This window comes from Eulemur rufifrons, chromosome 3 (genome assembly GCF_041146395.1).
Source record: "Eulemur rufifrons isolate Redbay chromosome 3, OSU_ERuf_1, whole genome shotgun sequence".
NCBI classification, from domain to species: Eukaryota; Metazoa; Chordata; class Mammalia; order Primates; family Lemuridae; genus Eulemur; species Eulemur rufifrons.
This window is the reverse complement of record NC_090985.1, coordinates 75,715,915-75,739,529: the sequence shown is the minus strand read 5'-3', so window position 1 is coordinate 75,739,529 and position 23,615 is coordinate 75,715,915. Positions and strand designations below refer to the sequence as shown.

The 23,615-nt window shown below is 41.8% G+C and overlaps 1 protein-coding gene across 1 annotated transcript in view; it reads right to left on the bottom strand.

Moving 5' to 3' along the window:
• The window catches only part of ZNF704 (zinc finger protein 704), a 205,384-nt gene that overhangs the window by 2,174 nt on the left and 179,595 nt on the right, over nt 1–23,615 (bottom strand). Inside the window, exons 5-7 of the mRNA XM_069465503.1 lie at nt 17,209–17,309; nt 13,002–13,269; nt 8,492–8,596 (exon numbers count right to left, since the gene is read on the bottom strand). Of these exons, the coding sequence (XP_069321604.1) occupies nt 8,492–8,596; nt 13,002–13,269; nt 17,209–17,309 (474 nt within the window). The remainder of the gene's footprint in view (nt 1–8,491; nt 8,597–13,001; nt 13,270–17,208; nt 17,310–23,615) is intronic.

Below are 23,615 nucleotides of genomic sequence, written 5' to 3'. Positions count from 1 at the left end.
TCTTCACAGAGATCACATGTAGAATGAGGAGGGATGCTCACGGCAGAATTTGAATGCATTCGCAAACAGAACAGATCCATCACCAACCAATATTTTAAAAATCTTTGTTACTTCATATCTATGCATTCCAAGTTGCCCATAATACCATTATTTTCACTTGAATAATATTTTAAACCTTAAAGCATTTTTAAATTTCATTTAATCCTCATAAACTCTGTCAAATAGGGCAAGTCTCATGATTCCCTTTTCAGAAGATGTAAACTACCTAGAGAGGTGAAGAGATTTATCTAAGATTACAGAGCTGATCAGTGCCAGTGACACAACGTGGGCCTAGGCCTTCTGTTTGCTCTATTAGATCAATCACAACCACTAAATAAACATATTTGTGCATAAGTCATCCCCACAGCAGACTCTGGGGTCCAAACAGGAACAAATGCAAGAAGCAAAGCGCCTGAGCCAATCAAGAATGTCTGCCATGCGTGGAACACTGACTGGGCACTCACTATGTACCAGGTATGCTGACAACAGCTTTGATTTTCACAGCGGCCCTATACAGTAAGTACTGTTATTGTTCCCCATTGTATAGATTAACCAAGGCAGAGGAAGGTTAAGTAACTTGCCCAAGGTCACGGTGCATGCAGTGGCAGAGCCAAGGCTGTGCTGCAGCTCTCCTGATGCAGAGCATGTGTTTGACCTGTCTCACTCTGCCTCTCAGGAGTAAGAATAGGAGGGCCTCTGTTGTCCCGGATCCCTCCTGGAGTACTCTGCCCCTTTGCATCACCTGCTCCCATAAAACTTAATATCTTCCCAGCTCCCGGAATTCTTAAAAGCTGCAAAAAAATTTTCATAACAGGAGAAAAATGATGTTTCAAGTAATTAAAAAGTATTGCCATATGTGGGAAAGCAGACATTTAATAAATTTAAAAACTCAGTCACCTAGGCCAGGCGCGGTGGCTCACGCCTGTAATCCTAGCACTTTGGGAGGCCGAGGTGGGCAGATCATTTGAGCTCAGGAGTTCGAGACCAGCCTGAGCAAGAGCGAGACCCCATCTCTACTAAAAATAGAAAGAAATTATATGGACAGCTAAAAATATATATAGAAAAAATTAGCCGGGCATGGTGGTGCATGCCTGTAGTCCCAGCTACTCGGGAGGCTGAGACAGGAGGATCCCTTGAGCTCAGGAGTTTGAGGTTGCTGTGAGCTAGGCTGACGCCACGGCACTCACTCTAGCCTGGGCAACAGAGTGAGACTCTGTCTCAAAAAAAAAAAAAAAAAAAAACAAAACCAGTCACCTAGAAGCCGCTGTGGTCACAGAAATACCATTAATGCTAATTAATAGTCATGGAGCATTCCCGAGGCATACATATAGCACTGATTTTCTCCAGTATGGGAACTAATACTATCTCTCTTCTTTCAATGTAAAGTAATGTACATTAGTGTTATTTTCCCAGACATTAATTTTAATGCTGTGGTTTGAATGTCCCGTCTAAAACTCATGTTGAAATTTAATTGCCATTGCAACAGTATTAACAGGTGGGACCCTTATGGGGTGATGAGACCATGAGGGCTCCATTCTCATGGGTGGGATTGGTGTCATTGTAAAAGGGTGAGTCTGGCCCCCTCAGCCCTCTCTCACCCTCTCACCTTCCGCCATGTGATGACACAGCAAGAAGGCCCTCGCCAGACGCCGGCATTTTGATGTTGGACTTCCCAGCCTCCAGACTGTTAGCCAATACATTTCAGTTCATTATAAATTATCTAGCCTAAAGTATTCTGTCATAGCACAGAAAGAACTAAGACACTTAAAAAATTATACAGGTAGGTAAAAATCTAACATTTTAAACTTTTGTTGCTTTGAGTCTGAATTATTCTGTACCACTGGTCTTTCTGCTAAAGTTGAGTGGAACAAGGACCAGCAGATGTGATTAATATACAGAATTTAAAAAAAATGAAAGCTTTTGGGAGGCTGAGGCAGGAGGATCGCTTGAGCCCAGGTGTTTGAGGTTGCCGTGAGCTAGGCTGACACCATGGCACTCTAGCCAGGGCAACAGAGTGAGACTCTGTCTCAAAAACAAAAACAAAACAAAAAAATCTTTAGAGTTTCAGTGCATTCATTTTATGTATATAGATATGTAGGTCCTTCCAGGAGCAGAAGGCTCCTCACCCCGATCCTATATGGACTTGGTTTTGTACAGGATGCATAGTAGAGGGGGTGAATACCTCAGATGCCCATGGCCACTGTAGATGATCTAGACTATGTGCCTATGAGCTGTTTTAAATTATCAGAGCAATAAAAATAAAAATTTAAAAGTTTAAAAATTACTGTAGACCTTATAGAATCCCAAGAATACAGCCTCATTTAGTCAGAGAACTGGAGTTCAGTTGACAGGACAGTGACACTATTTCTATCAGCTGAGGATAATGTGGAAGGTTCTAGATTGTACAAAGTTGCAATAGTCCTTGTACATGAGGTGATATGAGCTTACTGGATGTTCTTCATTCAATAAATATTTTTAAGTACTTACTATGCTCCAGGCATTGTTCTAGATTCTGAGGATACAGCCATGAACAAAATAAAGTCTCTGCCCTCAAAGAGCTTACATTCTAGTGGGGAGACAGACAGTAAACACAAACACAGACAAGATCATTTTAGTGATAAGTACCTGAAAGGAATAAAATAGGGCAATAAGCTAAAGTGTAATCAAAGGAGAGGACATTTATCTACAGGGCATTCCAGAAAAGGGGAGAGCAAGGACCAAGGCCTCCAAGCACACACAGCCTCCCCATGGGCCAGAGGGTGGTCTGGGAGGAGAGGAGATGGTAGCCTCAGCTTATGCCTCTGAGCTGCGAAAAGGGATCTGAATGTTATTCCAAGTGCAATGGCAGCCACTGGAGAGTTTAAAAAAATGAGACATCTGATTCATGCTTTAAAAAGATCTCTTTGGCTCCTTGGGGAATGGACAGGAGACAGCCTGGAAAGAAGCCCTGCAGACTAGTTAAGAGGCTTTTGCAGGATTCCAGGCAAAAAACATACCAGTGGTTTAGACCAGGTGTGGCGGTAGTTGTGGGAAGGGGCTGGATTCCTGTCCTTTAGAGGCACAGCTGAGGACTTGTGGATGGATGGGATGTGGGATGAAGAAAATGCAGACGGATCTTTAGATGAATGAAAGATGAGTCAAGAGGATGCAAAGAGAAATCCTAGGTTCTGGCCGAGCGGCTGGGGGGGTGGTGGTGCCACGTACTGAGATGGGAAAATTGGAGAAGTGCTGGGTTTGGCGGGTGGGGGCGTGAGGAACAGGTTTTTGAAAATTCCATGAGCAGAGTTTGAGGAATGTGGATTGGTTTGAGGAATATGGACTGTCCTGGTCCATTTTGTCCTGATATAAAAGAATACCTGAGACTGGTAATTTATAATAAACAGAAATTCATTTCTTACCGTTCTGGAGGCTGGGAAGTCCAAGGTCAGGGGGCTGCTTCTGGCAAGGGCCTTCTTGCTGCATCATCCCATCGCACTTGAGAGCGGGCCAAACTTTTTTTTTTAACAAATACACTTTTGCAGTAATGACATCATTCCATGAGGGCTCTGTCCTCATGACCTGATCATTTCTTAAAGGTCCCACCTTTCAATATTGTTGCATTGGGGATTAAGTTTCCAACACATCAACTTTGGGGGACACATTCAAACCACAGCATAGTCCTATGGCAGGAGTGACCCCCTCCACAGCTGTTATTCCTGCTAATGGCTCTCTTAACGCTGGAGTTCTGGGAATGTACTTACGTGTGTAGCCTCTCCTCATTCCACAACAGACGTGGGTTTCCACAGGGTACAACATAACAAGAGACAGAGAGGATGCATTTCATACTTTGGTGTGTGGCTTTGCTCTGTGGGAGGCTCAATATGACTTGTGAGTTTTCCTTGAGACTTTAAAATAGCAAGACAATCATGTCTTAGCTTCTTATTTTAGTTGGGGACGAGGGTGGAGAAATTAGCATGGGGAACTACTATTTATTCAGTGCTTGCAAATGTGAACGATGGGCACCTAGGTTACTTACTACCTCTTTTAATCCTCACAGCAAGCCTGCAAAATAAGTGATCTATAGGTGCATCTTGTAGATAAAGAACCTTAGGCTTTGAGCAGGGAAGTGGCCTGCACAGATCCCAGAGGTAAAAGAAGCTCTAGCAGCAGTTTACTGTGATCTTGCTATGTGAGCTGAGTACCTTCTGTACATTATCTAATTTAATCTTTGCAATGGCCCTATCATATATATTGTTTCCATTCTATAGATGAGGAAATGGAGAAGGTAAGTGCATTGTCCAGACCACACAGTTAGTAAATGGCAGACCCAGGATTTGAACATGGTGTCCGATATCAGCTGGCCTTGGAACTTACTTCTGAATGATGTCGAAGCCCTATCCTTTCCACTCTTCCATCCTGCCTCATAATTAAGGGAAATAATGTGTGGTCTAAAATAAAGCTCTATAAAGCATTATTTTGGCGCTTTCTCCTAGTGGTCTTTGGATTTCAATCTTTGTTTTATTTCTCTAACCATTTCTAAGTTCTATTTTGCAGCATGTTTTATAAAGTATAGAATATACTTGGAAAGTATTATATGATATGACCTCTAAATAAATAAAATTATTGGGTTATGTTTTCATAATTTGTCTACCTATTAGGTGTGACCTCAGAAGAACTCTGAACTATTACAGTCTGCAAAAATTGTGGCTAATCTCTCCCATGTGTTGAGAATATTGGTGTTATGAATTAATCAAATAGGGAGACTCCCCTTTCTCTAACTGCTGTTTTACAGGAATGGGACATGTCAAAGGTAGCAATCACAGTAAGTGCCGCATAATATTAGCCTGTATCAGGCACTGTCTGAATAACACAACTCTACAAGGTAGTATTAGAGTAGAGGACATTACTTTAGAAAGGCCACATGATTGGCTAGAGGTCACAGTTCCTAAATGCCAGAGCCAGGATTTTTAACTAAGTCTCACATCAGGGGAGTAATACAGGTGTTGTGCCCTTCTGCAAATATGCTGCAGAAATATCTTCTTTGTGATTTTCCTTCTCTCAAGAGGGAAAAAAAAAGACCTTTGGTTTGGTTTTAACCTCTTATACTATTCTGAATCCTCCCACAAAGCATTAAAAAAAAAAAGAGGAAAAAACAAAAACAAACAAAAAAAAACCCCCACCAGCTAAGCCTCTAACAATTAAGCACTGCTCTTTCAAGTTTGGAGACCCTTCCCAACAGCCTGAAGCCTGGAACTGCCCTTGGGCAGCAGGCTGACTAGCTGCTACTTGCTTGTTGGGGGCCGTTAGGGAATGAATGTTTGCATCCTCCCAAAATTCATATGTTGAAGTTCTAACCCCCCAGTGTGGCTGTATTTGGAGACTTAAGGAAGTAATTAAGATTAAATGTGGTCATAATGGTGGGGCTCCAAGCCAATAGGATTAGTGTTCTTATAAGAAGAAACACCACGGTGCTGGTACACCCACCCATACGTGCATGCTTGCTCCCTTGCTCGCTCTCAACTGTGCATACCCAGAGGTTAGGCCATCTCCAAGCTAGGAAGACAGCCTTCACCAGGAACTGAATTGGATGACACCTTGATCTTGGACTTGTAGCATCCAGAACTGTGAGAAGATAAATTTCTGTTGTTTAAGCCACCAAGTCTATGATATTTTGTTATGGCAGCCTGAGCTGATTAATAAGCCAAAAGCTCTTAGTTTTCTGCCATGAAAAGACAGAGAAAGAAATGGAGATAATTAGAAGAAAAGGTAGGTCATTAGGGAAAAACCGGTCAAAGAAAGTTGTAATTAATGAGGGTCTCCTTCCCACCCCTCTCCCCACAGCCTTAGGCTAGAAAAGACTGAACTTCCAGTTACATTTGTAAATATGCAGTTCAGCCTTCTTGGCTATACACCTCCGGGAAGACGTCTTACCCTGGGAACTTATTAAAGCCCACAATGTTCAGGAACTCTACCATAGGCAAATGAGTAAATAAAAGCCTGCCACCCTTGGGATTTCTCAGAAAGGAATTTTTCAAAGACGGGGGAGAAAAGTAAATCCTAATCGGGGTTGACAACCTCGGTGCATTTGTTTTGGAGTACAAAGAGAAAGGTGTTTTTTTTAAAAAAAATTTAATATGAAAACTGGTAAATCCTTCAGTTTGGATATAGCTGAAGCCCTCATTAATACTAATTCATTATAATTTAAAATTTTTTTTAGCGCTTCTATCTGAAAACCCTATTACACCAATTTAGAAAGTATGAATTCACATGTTCTTAGATCCCACCTGGCTCCTCGTCTTCTAAGGGGCCGAACTGAAACTCTTGGAGAATTCAGGGATAGTTGCTGGCACCCAGACAGTGGGCATGTGACCGTCCTATGTCTGTGGTGTGGACCGTCAGGAGCCAGCCCACCAGGAGAAGGAAGAGGACAAGAAGCACCCACTTACTTTTTAAAAGCACGGATAGAGAGTTTAGCAACATAAAGAACATTCCTAGTTGTAATGTTCTTGTTTTTCTAGAGTAGAACAAAAGCCTTTGAAAATACCACCACCACACTTATCTTACCTTTACATCGGAATGGCAAGCTTGACTGCCTTAACAGTCTGAAGTCTTTGCTGAAACAGATTACGTCACCAGAAAGATTGGAAATTTTCTGGTGAAAGAATAAATTAGAAGCTGGCATAGCCAGTGAACCCAATCACTCTATACTTTGTCAAAGCTCTTCTCTAGAATGCCCTTGGTAAACAGAGAGTGAAATGAGGGACTTCTGTGAAAAATCGAGGGTATTGAGATGAGGGAAGAGGTATACACAGTGTCCACAGCAGAGTTTTAAAATTTCATTGTTGAAAAACAAACAATAGAAGGCATCCTGGTGATGTCCTACTGTGTAAGACATTTAGGAACTGTGGAGGACATGTAGCTATTAATGGTAAAGACTATTCAGAATGATTTTTCTATACTTCAGAAGGAGATGATTTAATTAAGAAAGCAAAGGGGAAAAAAAATACTCCAGTTTGGTTGGTCCCAGAGGTAATTTGAAAAGAGGGTAGAGCTGGGCTACTCCATCTACACGCTATGCTTGTCTTTGTAGCAGTGAGCAATATGGTGCATGCTCGTGAAAATTCTTCCCAAGCCAAGGCAGGAGTTAACAGGATGCAGAACAGCAGGTCTCCATAATTCTGGAATTGCAGCTGCCATTCTAGGTGAACACGAAAGGGTTTTCTCGAATGTAATATTGAGAGCCACTCTGGGTCTTTTCCTACCCAAGAAAAAAGTCCCCAAAAGGACAGATTGTTAACCTCTGACACCCACTTCAGTGGATCAATGTTCTTGCCAGAAGCAAAACTAATACTGACAGATCTAAACTGCTCTCTTCTAATGCCTACCAACAAGGTCACTCTTGGAGAGCTACTAGTAGTTACTACTATTCAATGAAACAAGAGACTTTACTCCAGATCCATGGTATTGTTTAAAAATCTCATTCCAGGAGTATTTTCTGGAAGCCACCATTTCCCAAATTGCTGCCAGCAGGATGCTTTTTATTGTTGGCTATTCTATGAAATTTAATAAATATTCATTGACAGAGCACAGCATAATTCATTCATCCGCTTTCATTTTTATCAGCTCCACAGAAGGCGTTAGACTTTGCTAGAAACCTCTGGGAGTTACCAGTGATTGACAATAAGAAGCTTTTGTGAGGTCCTTAGGGAGTGGGGAGGAGAAGAGAAAATAAGGTTAAGATCTGTTATCATAAGCCACTTTCTAAACCTTATCAGGAGTGATACACCTCTGTGAACATCAACAGTGTGCAGGTCTATGGCTACTCCATGATAAGCTATAAAAGACCCAATATATTGTTAAATGAATGGTTAGGAATCAAGTTAATTCATGGTGATTTATCAGACAGCAATAATTTAATATGTCAAATCAATTCTTATGTACTACTTAAATCTGATTGCATATTTCAGCACCCATTTATTTTCAAATTATCCATCAGCATGGATTATTCAGACTTTGAAAGAAAAAAATGATTTCAATTTATTTTTTTTGAGCCTTCAAAATGACATACCTACAAAATAATAATTTCAAAGTAATAAATTTTACAAAGTTACTTATAATGATAAGTACCATCTTTTCTATACAAAGTCTGAGTTTAGCTATTAATTTTATAGTCTTTGGAAACAAATATACTACCAACACAAAAAATTTCAATATATTTCCAAGTTGTTTATCAAAAGTTGAAATTCTCTACTAGTTTTCTAAAATACCAGTCAAAACACCTTTTTGCAGAGAAGCTGGGCCTGTGTGGACCATAAGATACCTTGTTGATAAGTTTACAAATATCATTTAAGAAATATAGTACTTCTGGCATTCTGACTTTTGTCTTTTTCTTGCATCTTTCCTCAGTTTGTTCTCTAAATTTACTCTAAATTGACTTTGACCAGATTTCTGGCTTTTTTGTTTTTCTACTTACTGGAATGCCTGTGAAAGTGACCGGAGGAGACTGCCAGGAAATGCTGAAGCTGCTGCCATTGGGGGTGAACTTGGCAGATCCTGGAATGGTCACAGGGGGTGTGGCCTGTTAAATAAAAAACAGAGAAAGCTGTTATGAAGCAACATTTGCCCTCAGAGCCTGAAGCTCTCATTACCAAAGGAGGACCTCAGAAATGGTTTCAGCTGTATTAATAACTTAGACTAATTGTATAATAGGAAGAGATTAAACAGGGTCAAAGAGAGTAGCTAGAAATAAACTTTTTATATATGTAAGCAACCTAGCTAACGTATAAAAGGAGATGGGTTTTGATTGCTAATACTGGAAAAGAAATTTTATTCATATAGAAATATACCTATTTTATTATCCCTGTGAGATACAATTCCTACCATATTGGGAAATATATATTTTTATACTGTGATGGTGGGTGTGTAAATTGGTACATCATTTTGGGAGGGTAATTTGGTAATATGTGTCAAAATTCTTATTCTGTGTATTAGATATTCCACTTCTAGGAATTCTTTCTAAGGAAATGGACATAAGGATATTCTTTGCACAACCATATATTATTAAAAAAAAACTGGAAACAAAACAAATGCCCAGTAATAGGGAAAGAGGTAAATATTAGGCCGTTAAGCATGAAATGTCTGATTTTGAATCAAAGTTTAGTTTATTATATCTCAAACAAGAAGCAATACAATTAATCAAAGGATGCACCTAAACTACTGACACAGTTTTGCCATCTTAACGGTAGCTTGTTTATGCCAGCAGTGAAGAAGCCTGGAGAGCGAGTAGTGATGAAATCACAAAAGAAGTTTTCCACAGCTTGCTGAGAATTGAGTATTTTTCCTTGCAAGAAGTGGTCCAAAGCCTGGAAGAAGTGGTAGTCAGTTGGTGCAAGGTCTGGTGAATATGGTGGATGACAGAGAGTTTCCAAGTCCAGCCTTGTAGTTTGAGCAGCATTGTTTGTGTGACATGTGGTCCAGCGTTGTCTTGCAAGAGGATTGGCCTATTTGTATTGGCCAATCTTGGCTGCTTAATCAAAAGCATCCTCATCATTTCATCCAGTTGTTGCAGTTGACATCTGCTATAATGGACTGACCAGGTTTCGTGAAGCTGTAGTGGATAATATCAGTGCTAGACCACCAAACAGACATCATTAGCTTTTTTTGATGAAGATTCCATTTTGGACTGTGTTTCGGCACTTCATTTTTATCTAACTATTGTGCTGAACACTTGCAATTATCAAAAAGAATCCATTTTTCATCACACGTAACAATATGGTGTAGAAATGGTTCACCTTTATTGTTGTGACAGCAAAAAGAGGCAAGCTTTGAGATGGTTTCTCTTCGGGTGCTCGTTTAATTCACACACGGAATCCATCTACCCAGTGTCTTTACCTTGCCGATTTGTTTCAAATAGTCCAATATTGTTGGAATAGTAATGTCAAACCTTGCTGCTAATTCACGCATAGGTTGAGATGGATTCACTTCCACTACAGCTTTCAGCTCATCATTATCCACCTTGGTCTCAGGTCACCCACATGGCTCATTTTCAAGATTACAATCACCAGAATGGAATTTCTCAAACCATCGACGTACTGTGCGTTCATTAGCCACATCCTTCCTAAATACTCCATTGATATTTTGAGCCGTCTGTGCAGCTTTGGTTCCACGATGGAACTCTCATATTCAAAAATGACACAAATTTTTGACTTGTCCATGGTTCCCAAATTTTTTTCAAAAAAATTTTGATAATCACAAGCCAAACCATGTATTTGAAAGAATGAGGATGTACCTTTCACAATAAAAATAAAGCAAGAAGTGTCAAAGTGAAATGTCAGAGATATCAACTGTCAAACTTAGTACTTAAGGAAATCGGACATTTCATACTTATTACTATAAGACACTCAACAGCAGAAATCAAATAATCCCATGAAAAAGTGGGCAAAGGATCTGAATAGACATTTCTCAAAAGAATATATATAAATGGCCAATAGGTACATGAAAAAATGCTCAACATCACTAATCATCAGGGAAATGCAAATCAAAACCACGTGAGATATCATCTTACCCCAGTTAGAATGGCTATTAGATAAAATATAACAGATGCTGGTGAGGATGCAGAGAAGAGAGAACATTTATACAATGTTGGTAGGAACGTAAATTAGTACAGCCAGTATGGAAAACAGTATGGAGATTTCTCAAAAAACTAAAAATAAAACTATCACACAATCCAGCAATCCTGTTACTGTATATTTATCCAAAGGAAAGTAAGTCAGCATATCAAAGGGATACCTAAACCCCCAAGTTTATTGTAGCACTATTCATAATAGCAAAGATATGAAATCAATCTAAGTGTTCATCAGTGGATGAATGGATAAAGAAAATGTGGTATATGTACACAATGGAGTACTATTTGGCCATAAAAAGGAAAGAAATCCTGTCATTTGCAGCAACATGGATGGAACTGGAGGTCATTATGTTAAGTGAAATAAGCCAGGCACAGAAAGACAAGCATTGAATGTTCTCACTCATATGTGGGATCTAAAAAATTGATCTCATGCAGGTAGAAAGTAGACTGATAAGTTACTAGAGGTGGAGAAAGACGTGGGTGGGGGGCAATGAGAGAGGTTGGTTAATGGGTACAAAAATACAGTTAGAAGGAATAAGATCTAATGTTCAATAGCACAACTGGGTGACTATAATTAACAACAATATATTTTATATTTCAAGATAGCTAGAAGAAAGGACTTGAAATGTCCCTAACACATAGGTGGATATCCTAAATACCCTGACTTGATCCCTCCACACTCTCTGCATGTAACAAAGTATTACATGTACCCCATAAATGTGCACAAATATTATGTATCAATTAAAAATGCTGTTGCTAAAGAAGACTCATTGGCATGGGAAAATATTCATGATATACTAAGTAGAAAAAACAAAGCCATCATAAAAACAGTACCACAATGGATCCCTTTTGAAAAATGTGTATATATAGACAGAGAACAAAATCTTGCAGGACATACAAAATATATTAACCAAGGGGCTCTCTGGAATTAGGGATGAATTTTCATTCTTTGCTGCATTTTTAATATTTTCTATGCTGAACATTTATAATATCTATAAACAGAAAAGTCCCAATATCATAAAAGGTCCTTCCTTTGGGAAGGACCTGCTAGTTCACCTAGTGTGTGTTCCAACTCTCTCATTATATAGATGAGCAAAATGATTTAATTAAGTTGGTTCAAGCCCATGATTTCTGACCAAAGTGCAATGTTGAAAAATAAGAATAAATTAATTATAATAAAATTTATTGTGCCAACTAATCATTAGCTTTATTCCATTGCTCTTAAGTCTGCTATATAAATGGCTGAATTCTTCCTCTATAGGTTTAGTTTTTCTAATCACAATATATTTTCTAGTGACAGTGGTTTTGTAATTGGCACCACTGGAAAATATTCTGGCAATACATAGCAAAGGCCATAAATTGCTCAATCATATTATATCCTCTAACTCAATAATTACTCTTTTGAGAATTTAAAGAAAAAAAATAAAAGCTGAAGGCACAGAACACAGAGATGTTCCTAATGGAGTTATTAATGATGGTGAAAAAATTGGATAGATTAAAAAGTAAATACCTAACAATATGAATGATTACAATAATTTTGTGCTTCAATTTAATTGGATACTATTCAGTCATATGGAAAGGTTTTTTTGTAAAACAAGGGTGGGAGAACACCCTTTACAAGTATGTAAAGGAGATTTTTGAAAGTTATATGAGGCAGTTAAGAATTATGGAAAAAATATTTTCTTAAAATTTGAATGTGTTGAGGGGAAAAAAAGGAGTCTTAACCATGTCCTGAATTTGCAGGATTTGTCCCTGTGGTCTCGTCGGACTTTAGCATGATTGAGAATCCCTGGAGGGCCTGTCATGACACAGAAAGCTGGGCTCCATCCCCAGCTTCTGATCCAGTAGGTCTGCAGGGGCCCCAAGAATTTACATTTCTAACCGGCTCCCAGGTGATGCTGACACTGTTGATCTGCGGAACACTGGAAACCACTACTCTAATCTGAGAGGTTTAGTTACCCATTTAGAAGTCCCAGACTCAGGGTGCAGGGTGATTGTGTCATTGTGCCAAAGCTTTCCCATGCTCACCTTTTCGTTTATTCTATTTTTTATTTAACACACACATGTAATGTGCCAGGCACCATCCTGGGGGCTTTCCAACATTAAGGATTTTAATCCTCACAGCTACTTCTAAGGGATTGGATCTGCAGTCAGCATTGAGGAGTCTGAGAATAACCCACAGGGACCCCATCTGTGTGAGACCTTGGTTTTTAAAAGGAGAAAAAGAAAAAGAAACGAAGCTGCCAGGCTGCAGTGTGTGGTGCTATTTTTCTACCGAGTTATCGTTCACTCACAGGCCAGATGGTTACTACTTTTGGTCAAGGTCAGAGTGATTACGCTCACGTCCCCTGCAAGTCACCTGGTAAGCATGGTCGGTGTGCACGAGGTAGAGGGTGGTGGGAGCTGAGCGGCTCAAGGGCGTCATCAGTTTAGTCTCGGTTTTGGCACAAGGAGTTTCTGTTCGGCTTGAATCTGGGATGGGGAAAGTAGGAGGCGAAGCCAGGGACTGGGAAGGTGAGACCGGGGCCAGGCTGCTCAGTCCTTCGGCCACTGAATCTGTGTTGAGCTTGATCTCAGTGTAGTAAAAGTCCTCTTCTCCATCACTGTAGTCAGAGTCCCCGACACGCCTAGCACAAAGACAGCAAAACAAATGTACTAAGCCAATCTGTTTTTTTTGCCTCGAAATCTTGCATGTGCTGTTAACCTCTGTCTAGAGTGCTTTTCCTCTCTCTTGTCTGCCTGGCAAATTCTTGCTTATCCTATAACACTCAACTATCTACTTCCAGAGAAGCCTTCATGACCTCTTAAAGCAATTCATTCATTCAATCAATAATTCAACAACGATTTATTGAGACTCTATTATGTCCAGGCACTGTTCTAGGGTCTCCTGATATCACAGTGAACAAAGCATAGACCTTGCCCTGATGGAACTTTCAGTCTAGTCGGGGAGGCAGACAAGGAACACATAAAGAAATAGATATTTAATATATCGGGTGTTGATAAGTCCCAGAAAGAAAAATTAAGCAGCAAAAGAGTGACCTTAATTAGAGAAGTGATTGGGCAGGGGGCGCTATTTTAAATATTCAGGGGAAGCCCCTTGAGGAGGTGACATCTGAGCAAGGACCCGCCTAAATGCAGTGCAGGAGAGGCTATGCTGGGACCCTTGGGAAGAACATACCAGGGAAGAGCAACACAGAGCCCCCAGGTGGGCAGGCCTGGTGTTTGCCAAGAAGGCCGAGAGGCCAGAGCACAAGGGAGTGATGGAGCTCAGGGCACAAGGGAGTGATGAGAAGAGCGAGGACCAGGCAGGGGCCAGATCACATAGGCCTTTGTAGCCCACGGCAATGGCTGAGCTTATATTTTGAATGTGATTTGATGGGAGCCACTGGGGGTTTTAAGAAATCTAACTTATTTTGAAAAGAAATATCCAAATCGCTATGGATTTTGTCTAGAAAATAGAGGGCAGGAGGGCAAGAGCAGGAGCAAGAAGCCACGGAGGAGCTGCTGTTGGCAATAATCCAGATGAGCACTGGCGGGGCCTGGCAAGGGCTGCAGCCACAGAAGAGATGAGAAATCACGTTCTGGATGTATTCTGAAGGTTAGGTGCTAGGGCTTAACTCCTATCTGTTAGTTCTCTGTGCTCCCTTTGAAGAGTATTCACTCTTTAGTTAATGACTTGCCACCTTTCTGTAATTTTTTTAGACCCCTTTGTTGCCTCACTGTGACGGTGGTTCTCCAGGGCTGTCCTGTTCATCTTTGTGTCACCCCACACATACCACGGTACTTGGCATAGAGGAGATGCCTATTAAATGTTGGACGGAGGCATGAATGAATGAATGAAAGCAGCTGAGGTTGGAGCATAGTGATTAAGAGCACGGATGCTGGGCTTGGACTTCCTAGGTTCAAATCCTGGCTCTGACCCTTTCTAGCTGTGTGTGTGATTTTGGCAGCCTCTGCATAGCTTCTGTGCCTCGGTTTCTTTATTTGGAAAATGATTGTTGTGAGGATCAAGCAGATAAATATAAAGTGCTTAGAAATGTACCCGACACATAATAAGCACTATGTGTTTATTAAATAAAAATAAGGACGATGTCAGCAGGTCTTAATTTTCACTATGATCAGGAAAAGTATCTTTCTGGGTGCTTTCAAAGTTCTTCTTCCTGAGACACGCTACATTGTACTTTTCCACAGAAAGTTTTGACTAAAATAACTGTCGGTAACCTCAGAAAACATTTATTAGATTTGTTAATTTCTAAAAGAGCATATCACTGGTTCAGAACAAACTTTTCCTGATTAATGATCCCTATGTAGAACCTAAAATAAAAATCCACCCCCTATCTCTCCTCAGGCCTTTCCGGCTTGTCCCAGCCTAGTTCCATTTCCCCTGAGCTCTCGGGGCTCTCAGGCTGAGGCGTCTGGGGAGGTGTCTTTGTACCATATCAGGTCTGGCGGGCTTGGCTTTCAGACCAGCATACCATTAAAGACCCCAGAGAGTGGGACAAAGAATGAGCGTCTGTTCTATTCCTGTCCCCACTTCCTTTCCAGTTAAAGGCTGGCTGAGTTGCTGCTGGCTGCCAAGTGCTACTAATAGACACACAGGCCTGGGGGAAACCGTATGTCCTACATGGGGATAAATCAGGACCAGCCCTGGTATACGAGAATGGAGTGAGATTCAAGAGAAAAACAGTGTATTTTTTATACTGGCAAGGTGCGCCCTGAAGCTACATCAGATGCAAGGATGCGTCTCCTTTGGGCTTTGCTATGCTTCCCTTCTCACCTCCTCCCCCAACAGCCAATACTCATTAAAAATGTCCCATCATCCTGGAGTCATGCACCTGAGCTCGGGGATTAAGGCAGAGGCACGTTCTCTCTTCCATGTCATGACAGAGCTCCAGCCCCGGGCTTCATAAACACAGACTGCCTGTGCAGTCCTGCACACCCAGGGCTGTTCCTGCGTGGTGGCTGGCAGGGCTGTGAACCATAATTCACCAAGGCAAGTCTAAAAGCACATCAGTAAGAAGGGGGACTTAGGAAAGCAAATAAAGTGGCTGCATTTTGAGTTCCACCCACTGTGAGAGCACCCTGGGAGCTCACAGGAAAATCAGGTGATGCCACTTACAGTCTATAAATACATATATACAGCGTGTGCTTCTGAGTGGGGCTGAATAGGATTCAATTTTCTGGGCAGGCATACTTTAAAACAAATACTCTACCCCTTGGCTATAGCTTTGGGGAGTTCTCAAAACCTGTAAATAACCAAGCGGTTTACATTGTGAACTGTCTGGACAATGAGGTTTGCGGGGAGACACAGGCTTTCCTTCCCTGAAGGTTTGAGGAACTGGAATGAGGGCGTTCTGCTGCCTGCAGGTATTTCAGCGTGGTATTTCTAGACATGAAGGCAGACCCTCTGGCTAGGGGAGCAGAAGCCCAGCCTTGCTGGGCCACATTCCAGTCCTTGGTGACCTCCTGGGTGCTCTGGAAAGCTCTGGTGTATCCCTAAACATCAGCCTAAAGGGTTAGAAAAGTAGATCCCTGTTTCTCTCCAGTTACTGACAAAGCAACCCTCACAGACTAGCAACATCACCTTAGAACCTGTTTTTACCTTCTGCTTATACCACTTGTTATGGACGATGCATTTCCTAAATTTCTTCCTTGCTGGGTAAAGTGACTATTTCGTTTTATTTCTCTACACTTACCTTGTTGAAAGGACTCTTCTGTGTCCAAGCATGTGAGCTCCTGGTCATGCATTTGTGTTTGCCTATGAACACTGGTGATGGCTTATGGCGTCTCAAGGTCCCTTCTAAGTCCCAGCTCCCTGGACAAGAAAGACTCAGGGTGACAGCACAAGACTGCTGGACCATCACTGCCCCCATGGGGTGACCCCTAACCACTGTGGCTCGTAAAGATTCCTTTCATCTTTCCTTTAGAAAGGTTGTTATATCATACAAAGAAAAGTGTAGATTTTTACAAATAAAGGGCTTATTTAAGCAAAAGAAAGTGATCGAACCAGATCATGAGGATTTATAAGAACAGCAACAGCAGAATTGATTGGTATGATTCTTCAACCCTTTTTAGACTATATATGCCTTTGAGGCTCAAAATCATGAATATTCTCCATGGGAAAATGAAATGCACATTTCATTTTACAGATAATTTCAGGGGGTTCAAGGACCCCTTGAAGTCCAACCACAGATTCCAGGTGAAAAACCCCTACCCTAGTATTTTATACTTTACAAGTATCTCTCACATAGATTTTTGTCTTTGAACTTCACACATGACCCTGCAGAGCTGACAGTATTATTCATTTTCAGAGGGAACTGGGGCTCAGAGCAGTGACTCAGTAAGTAAACTTGGGAGGCTTTACGATGTTAAATCCTTGTTCTTTCTGCTGTGCCACAGTGGCCTATATTATCTGTAGTGGCCGTCTTTCTAGAGATCAGCAAGACCAAGCCATCCCAGGGTCCAGAACTCTCAAGGCACAGTGTGGTGTGCAATTGCTGAGTGCGGGTGGCCCCAGCCTGAGCCGACAGAGACTGCACGCAGCTCTGCAGGGAGGGACGCCTCACCCCAGATGGATGGTCCGGATGTGTTTCTGGATACCAGCCGCAGTGCTCAGCACTTTTCCGCAGTTTTTCCACAGGCATTTGAACATCACCTTCATGGAGTTCTATAAAGGGGAGAGAAAGTTACATTAACATGAAAACTATTTTCTCTCAATATTTTCTTTCTGTCATCACAACATACTTTTCCCTTCATTAGAAAAGTAACAGCTTCCCATCGCTTGACTATAACTCAGCACACTGTTCTAGGACCCCCCTCCCCCCAACCAGGCTGGTGAGTGTCTTGGTGACCTCAGATATTTTCCCACATCCTTCTTGAGAATTGAGCTCTGCTGGAATATTCCAGATCACATTCATGCCCTTTAGACTGTAAAAATAGTGGCTAACATCCACTGGGAGTGTTCACTATGTGCCAGGTGCTGTTTTAGGTGTTTACCTCATTTAATCCTAAGAGATAGGTGCTATTATTATTATTTTATTTTTGAGACAGAGTCTCACTCTGTTGCCCAGGCTAGAGTGCCGTGGCGTCAGCCTAGCTCACAGCAACCTCAAACGCCTAGGCTCAAGCGATCCTCCTGCCTCAGCCTCCTGAGTAGCTGGGACTACAGGCATGTGCCACCATGCCCGGCTAATTTTTTCTATATATGTTTTTAGCTGTCCATATAATTTCCTTCTATTTTTAGTAGACACGGGGTCTTGCTCTTGCTCAGGCTGGTCTCGAATTCCTGAGCTCAAACAATCCAACCGCCTCGGCCTCCCAGAGTGCTAGGATTACAGGCATGAGCCACCACGCCCGGCCAGGTGCTATTATTAATCTCCATTTTACAGGTGCATAGAGAGCTTCAGTGAAAAGCATCCAGTCAATGCACTGGCTGCTGGCAACACTGGAATACGAATCCAGGGAGTCTGGCTCCAGAAAGCATCCTCTCCACCGTTACACAATTCTACCTTCTTCAATGAGGGTCCCAGTATTTTCCAAAACAGTCCAGTGCTGCAATTGAGAGCACTGATTTAGGACTTATTTATTAAGTCCTCAGTGCTCTTATTTATAAAGTAGGAACAGTAATAGTACCTGTCTCACAGGGTTATTGTGAGGATTAAATGAGGTCGTGGAAGTGAATCAGTTAGCAGAATGTGGACAGGAGTAATCATTCAGCCAATAGCAGCCATTACGGTATCATTATGATTGTGCTTCCTGCAGTGAATTTTATAGGGAATGAGTTTTCTCCAGGGAGGTCCCTTGTCATTGGGATCTCTTTGCTGACTGTTCCCTTGAGCTTGGTGACAGTTCCTTCCGTGTACTCACTAAGCACCATGTCCTTTTTCTCCTGGGCACACGGCTGGACCTCATTTCCCAGCCTTTTTTGCAGTCAAGTGGGCTCATATGACTGAATTAGGGACGTTGGAATGTGGGCAGAAGTGACATTCCTCCTAAGTCTCAACCTACACTACTTCCCAATGTCACCCCCAAGCCCATTCTGTTGACTAGATGCAAAGGGCACCCAAGGATTGAGGGGGCAGCAGAACCACTGGATCAGGGATTCTTAATCTTTTGCTTGCCATGAGCCCTTTTGGAAGTCTGGTGAAACCTATGGACCCTTGCTCAGAATAGTATGTTTAATGTTTAAAATACATAAATTACAAAGAAAAGTAAGTGTACTGAAATACAGTTACAACGTTAAGAATATTTTGTGATATGGCAATATGTATACTCCCTAACAGACTAAATAACAAGACCTTGAAGTGGGTCTACTATCATAATTTCAAAGTAGTGTTAAGCATAAATGATATTTCATGATAGCTACTAAAATTATGTGATATAAAATATCTATGATTTCTACTGGGATTAAAGTCATAGGTGGTGCTATTATTATTACAGATTGATGCCTTCAATCATAATTGCAGGAAATGTTAAATTACAGTTAAAAGGTTGGTGACAATAAGGATATAAGGATATACTTTTTTCCCCCATCCAAGTTGAGAGACACCCTGAATTCTGTGCATCCCTTTGGGGATCTGTGGACTCCAGGGTAAGAACCCCCACACCATAAGGAGGAGCCTGGGTCCCTGGAGAGCTGTTTGGAGCAGAGACGCCCCACCTTCTTCCCCATCCCCACTGACCTGACTGGATTGTGACACGAGAAATAAATAAACCTTTATTGCATTTAAGCTACTGAGGTTTGAAAATGGGTTGTTCTGACCGTAAGCCTACCCTGACCGACAAACATAGCGGCGACACCTTCCCTGAACTGATGTAGCTTGGTTTACGTGTCTACTAGGATTCCTGCCATCGAGTACTTGCAGTTCCCAATGTCATACTCCCAGTTCTCCAAAGCAATCGTACGCACATTTAGAAGGTGGCTTATCTGGCTACTACTGTTGGTATCAACATCCAGATGACTTATCTAGATAGCCACTGCCACTGAAGACTTTCCCTAGGTTTCTGAATTGAAAAAGGCACTTGGAAGCTTCCAGAATTAAGGAGTGTCTGCGTGTTGGTGAATGGTCGCTTTTAGCATGGCAAGCAGAGGACAGAGCCTGGCAGCACGCTGCTGCAGTCTGCTAGCGCAGATCAATGACAATGGAAAAAGCCCACCGTTCCTGTGAGCTTCATGAGCCCGGTGGCCTGCTGTGCCCCAGAGGCTTTGCCCGGGCCCTGGCATTCACAGGACAGCAACCTAGCTCTTCCTCCTACAGCGCCTGGCACCACACTCAGCTCAGCGATGCTCCCCCTGCAGTGTGTGGTGTTGAGCTGTAGAAGTCAGCTACAAGGAGATAGAGCTGAAGCTCTTAGAGGGATGTGAAGAATCTGAGAAACAAAGATGTAATTAGGAGACTTTATAATACATGATCCTGGTGAGTCTGAGTTTATTCTAAGGAGATAGTTCACAAGTTTCAGGCTCCTTAATCTCCTTGGGCCACTAAATCTAAACACAAAGGATGTAAGATGAACTGGAATGGGTGATTTAAATCCCACCCCCAACCTCCAAGGTTCACAAAAAGGAATCCTGCTTGATATTTTTAATTCAAAGCATTATTTTATTTAAAGCATATAACTTAACACTATTATCTTAGGCCATTTTGTGTTGCCATCAAGGAATACCCGAGGCTAGTAATTTGTAAAGGAAAGAGGTTTGTTTAGCTTTGGGTTCTGCAGGCTGTATAAGAAGCATGGTGCCCGCATCTGCTTGGTGTCTGGTGAGGGCTTTTGGGTGAGTCACATGATGGTGGAGGAGGCCAAAGGGGAAGCAGGAATGTGTGAAGAGGGACCAGACCTAAGGAGGCATCCTAGCTTTATGACAACCCACTCTCCTGGGAACTAATCCATTCCTCCCACCCCACAAGAACCAATCTAGTCCCATGAGAGCAAGAACTCACTCATTACCAGGGAGGGTGGATCCTCCCAACACCACCACATTGGAGATCAAATTTCAACCTGAGACTTGGTGGGGACAAACCAACCCTATCAAACTATGGAAAGTATTAATGAACAAATCCTTACACTAGGAATGCTTTCTGCCCATTTTTCAAACAATGAAACTATAGTATAGAAAATGTCTTCCACTTAAGGGAATTAATGACTCAAACTAAAATTACAGGTACCTGATAGTCCAAGTATCTGTCTGGAAATGAAGTCATGATAGATGAAAATACTTTATGGCTTTTTGGTTCATTCCTAACCCTTTTGCTGATGACATTCTTTCATTCATAAACTAAACATATATTTAGCAAGGAATACTAGGTTCTGGGGATAGAGAACAAAAAAAGTGGCTGCTCTCAAGGAACTGAAATTCTTATTGGGGAGAGATAGAAATTACAATGACGACCATTTCAGATACAGGATGAGGCCTCCAAAAGGTGACTTTTAAGCCGGGATCTGAAGGTTGGAAAAGGAGTCAGCCAAGCTAAGAGCTACAGTATTGCAGCTAGAGTGAAGAGTGAAATGTAAAGGCCTGAAGATGAGAAAGAGCGTAGCATGTCAGGGGGCCAGAAAGAAGGACCTGTGTTCAGCGTGAAATGAGGGAGGGAGTGATCTTTTTGAGACAAGGTGGAAAGGCAGGGCCAGACCCTGTGGGGTTTTTAGGTAAAGAATTTGGATTTTATCCTAAAATAAAAGAGAAGTTACTGAAGGAGGGGAGTGACACCATACAGTTTAGGTTTTTAAAATACATTACTCATTTTTGGGAAGAGAGCAAATGAGGTCACCAGTGTGGATGCTACTGCAAGTTAGAGGAGACAGTGGCTTAGAAGGTTTGGGCAGCAAGGATGGAGAACAGTGGACACATTCCAGACACATTTTGGAGGCAGATCCAACAGTACTTGTTGTTGGGTTGAACATGAAGAATGATAAAAAGGCTGGTATTAAAAATGACTTCTATGTTTCAGGTTTGAATGACTGGGTGAATTGTGATTCTGTTTTGGATATGTTAATTTTGAGACACCTATCATATGTCAAAAGGAGGTAGCAAGCAGGACACTGGACACATGAGCGTGGCATCCGGGAAAATCAGGCTAGAGATTAAATTTGGAGTTAGGAGCTGAAGGAGCATTTAAGACGTGATGGGCTTCAGATGAGACCATCTAGGGAAAAATGTAGCTAGAGATGATCAGAGGGCCCAGGACACGGCAGCATCCAGTATTTTATGTTGGAGATCGAGAAGGAGCAGTCAGAAGTAATCAGGACAGTGTGGGATTAAAAGCACAAACAGAAGAAAGTGTTTCAGGAAGGAAGATGTGACCAACTGCGTTGATGACTGAGACATGCTCTTTGGGTTCAGTATTTGGAGGCTGCTGGTGGCCCAGATGGCAGCAGGTCTCCCAGAGTGGCGGGAAGGGAAGTCGGACTGGCAGGGACTGAAGAGGAAGTGGGATGTAAGGACATGGACAGAGTAAGTGCCAATGTTTTCAAGAAGTTTTGCTGATCTATGAGCAACCAAGGGAGGGTTTATAAAGATGAGTGATACTAAAGGAAGTTTTTATGCTGATGGGAATGACCGCAAAGACAGGGAGAAGCCGAAGGTGCAGTAGAGATGTGGATGGGAACTACAGGTTCTTTGGGAGGCGGGAGGGGAGCAGCGCTCACGCCCCTGGCACAGGTGGAGGAGGGGCGGCCTCGGACCAGACAGGACGGGTTGCCACTAGAGAAGGAGAGAAACCAGATGGTGGCTGCAGATGCCGTTAGCTTGCTGATTCGGTGCAGGAGGAGAAAAAGGCATCCTGTCTGAATGCTTCTAATTTTCCAGTGAGGTCAAAGCCGAGGACAAGAAGGGGAGGCTGTGCGTGAGGTCTGAGGAGACCTGAGAAGGATAACATAGTTGCCTTAGAGAGTCGGGAAGGAACGAGCAAAGCACAGGATACTATTTCCATATTCGCGATGGGAAATATGATTCCAAAAAGTCATGAGACTTATCCAGTGTCATTTGATGGTTCTTACCAGTCAGTTAGATGTAGGCTTTCATAATTAATATTTTTTACACAAACTATAAAGCCAAATTCCTTGTACATCAGGAATTTTTTAAGGCCTCAAATTGCTGATTGCTTTAGGAGATGACAATCACAGTGGTATTTTTGTGCCATAACAAATATTATTTATAAGATTACTGTTCCTCATCCTTGTAATAATACATCAAGCATTTTTTTTTTAAGCTGATAAGTAGCAAAGCTTGGTTCTAATTATAGAAAAATAAATGTCACCGGCTCAACTCCTTTCCTTAGTTCTCGTTCATTAGTTCAAGTAGATGATAAAGAAGTATCACACCCTCAAATGTGATGAAGCTGACCAATGTCCTCTAAGTCCTTTGGAGTTAGTATAACTACCAACTGCAATTGTTTATCCCCTCCTCAATTACCCTTCTGCTAAGGGCTCCAGAAGAAATCTGTTGCCCAAAGAAAATTAGGTAATGGATATGAAGAAATATGATGAACTTTGCCTCCTTTTTTCCTTCTCTTTCTCTTTTGCTGGGTTTTCAAGAGGCAAGTTGGGGACATACTAAGTAGTTTTTATTATAGCATGGTGTGCATTTTAAGAGCAAGAACCTAGACTTCTTGCCCAGCGTGCTTTCCCGGTGACTAAACAGTGTCTGGATCAATAAGCATTTGTTACGCTCAACCTCAGGAAAGTTGTGTTTTGGGGCCTAAAGAGATAAGCCATATTTGAGACATCTCAATTTATTTATGCATTTTGTGAAATTCGCTTAGAAAATGATGCTCTGTTCAAAGAATGTTTGTCACAAAAGATTATTGTTCTATAGAATTTATACTTCCCAGCACAATTAACACTTGCTTATCTTACCTGGCTGTAAATTAACTTCTCAGGGAAGGTCCACGGTGATGCCCTGCGTGGCAGAGACTGAATTATAGACAGTTTTCTCTTCACTCTATACAGTACATTTCTCTTCCAACCTTACACACCC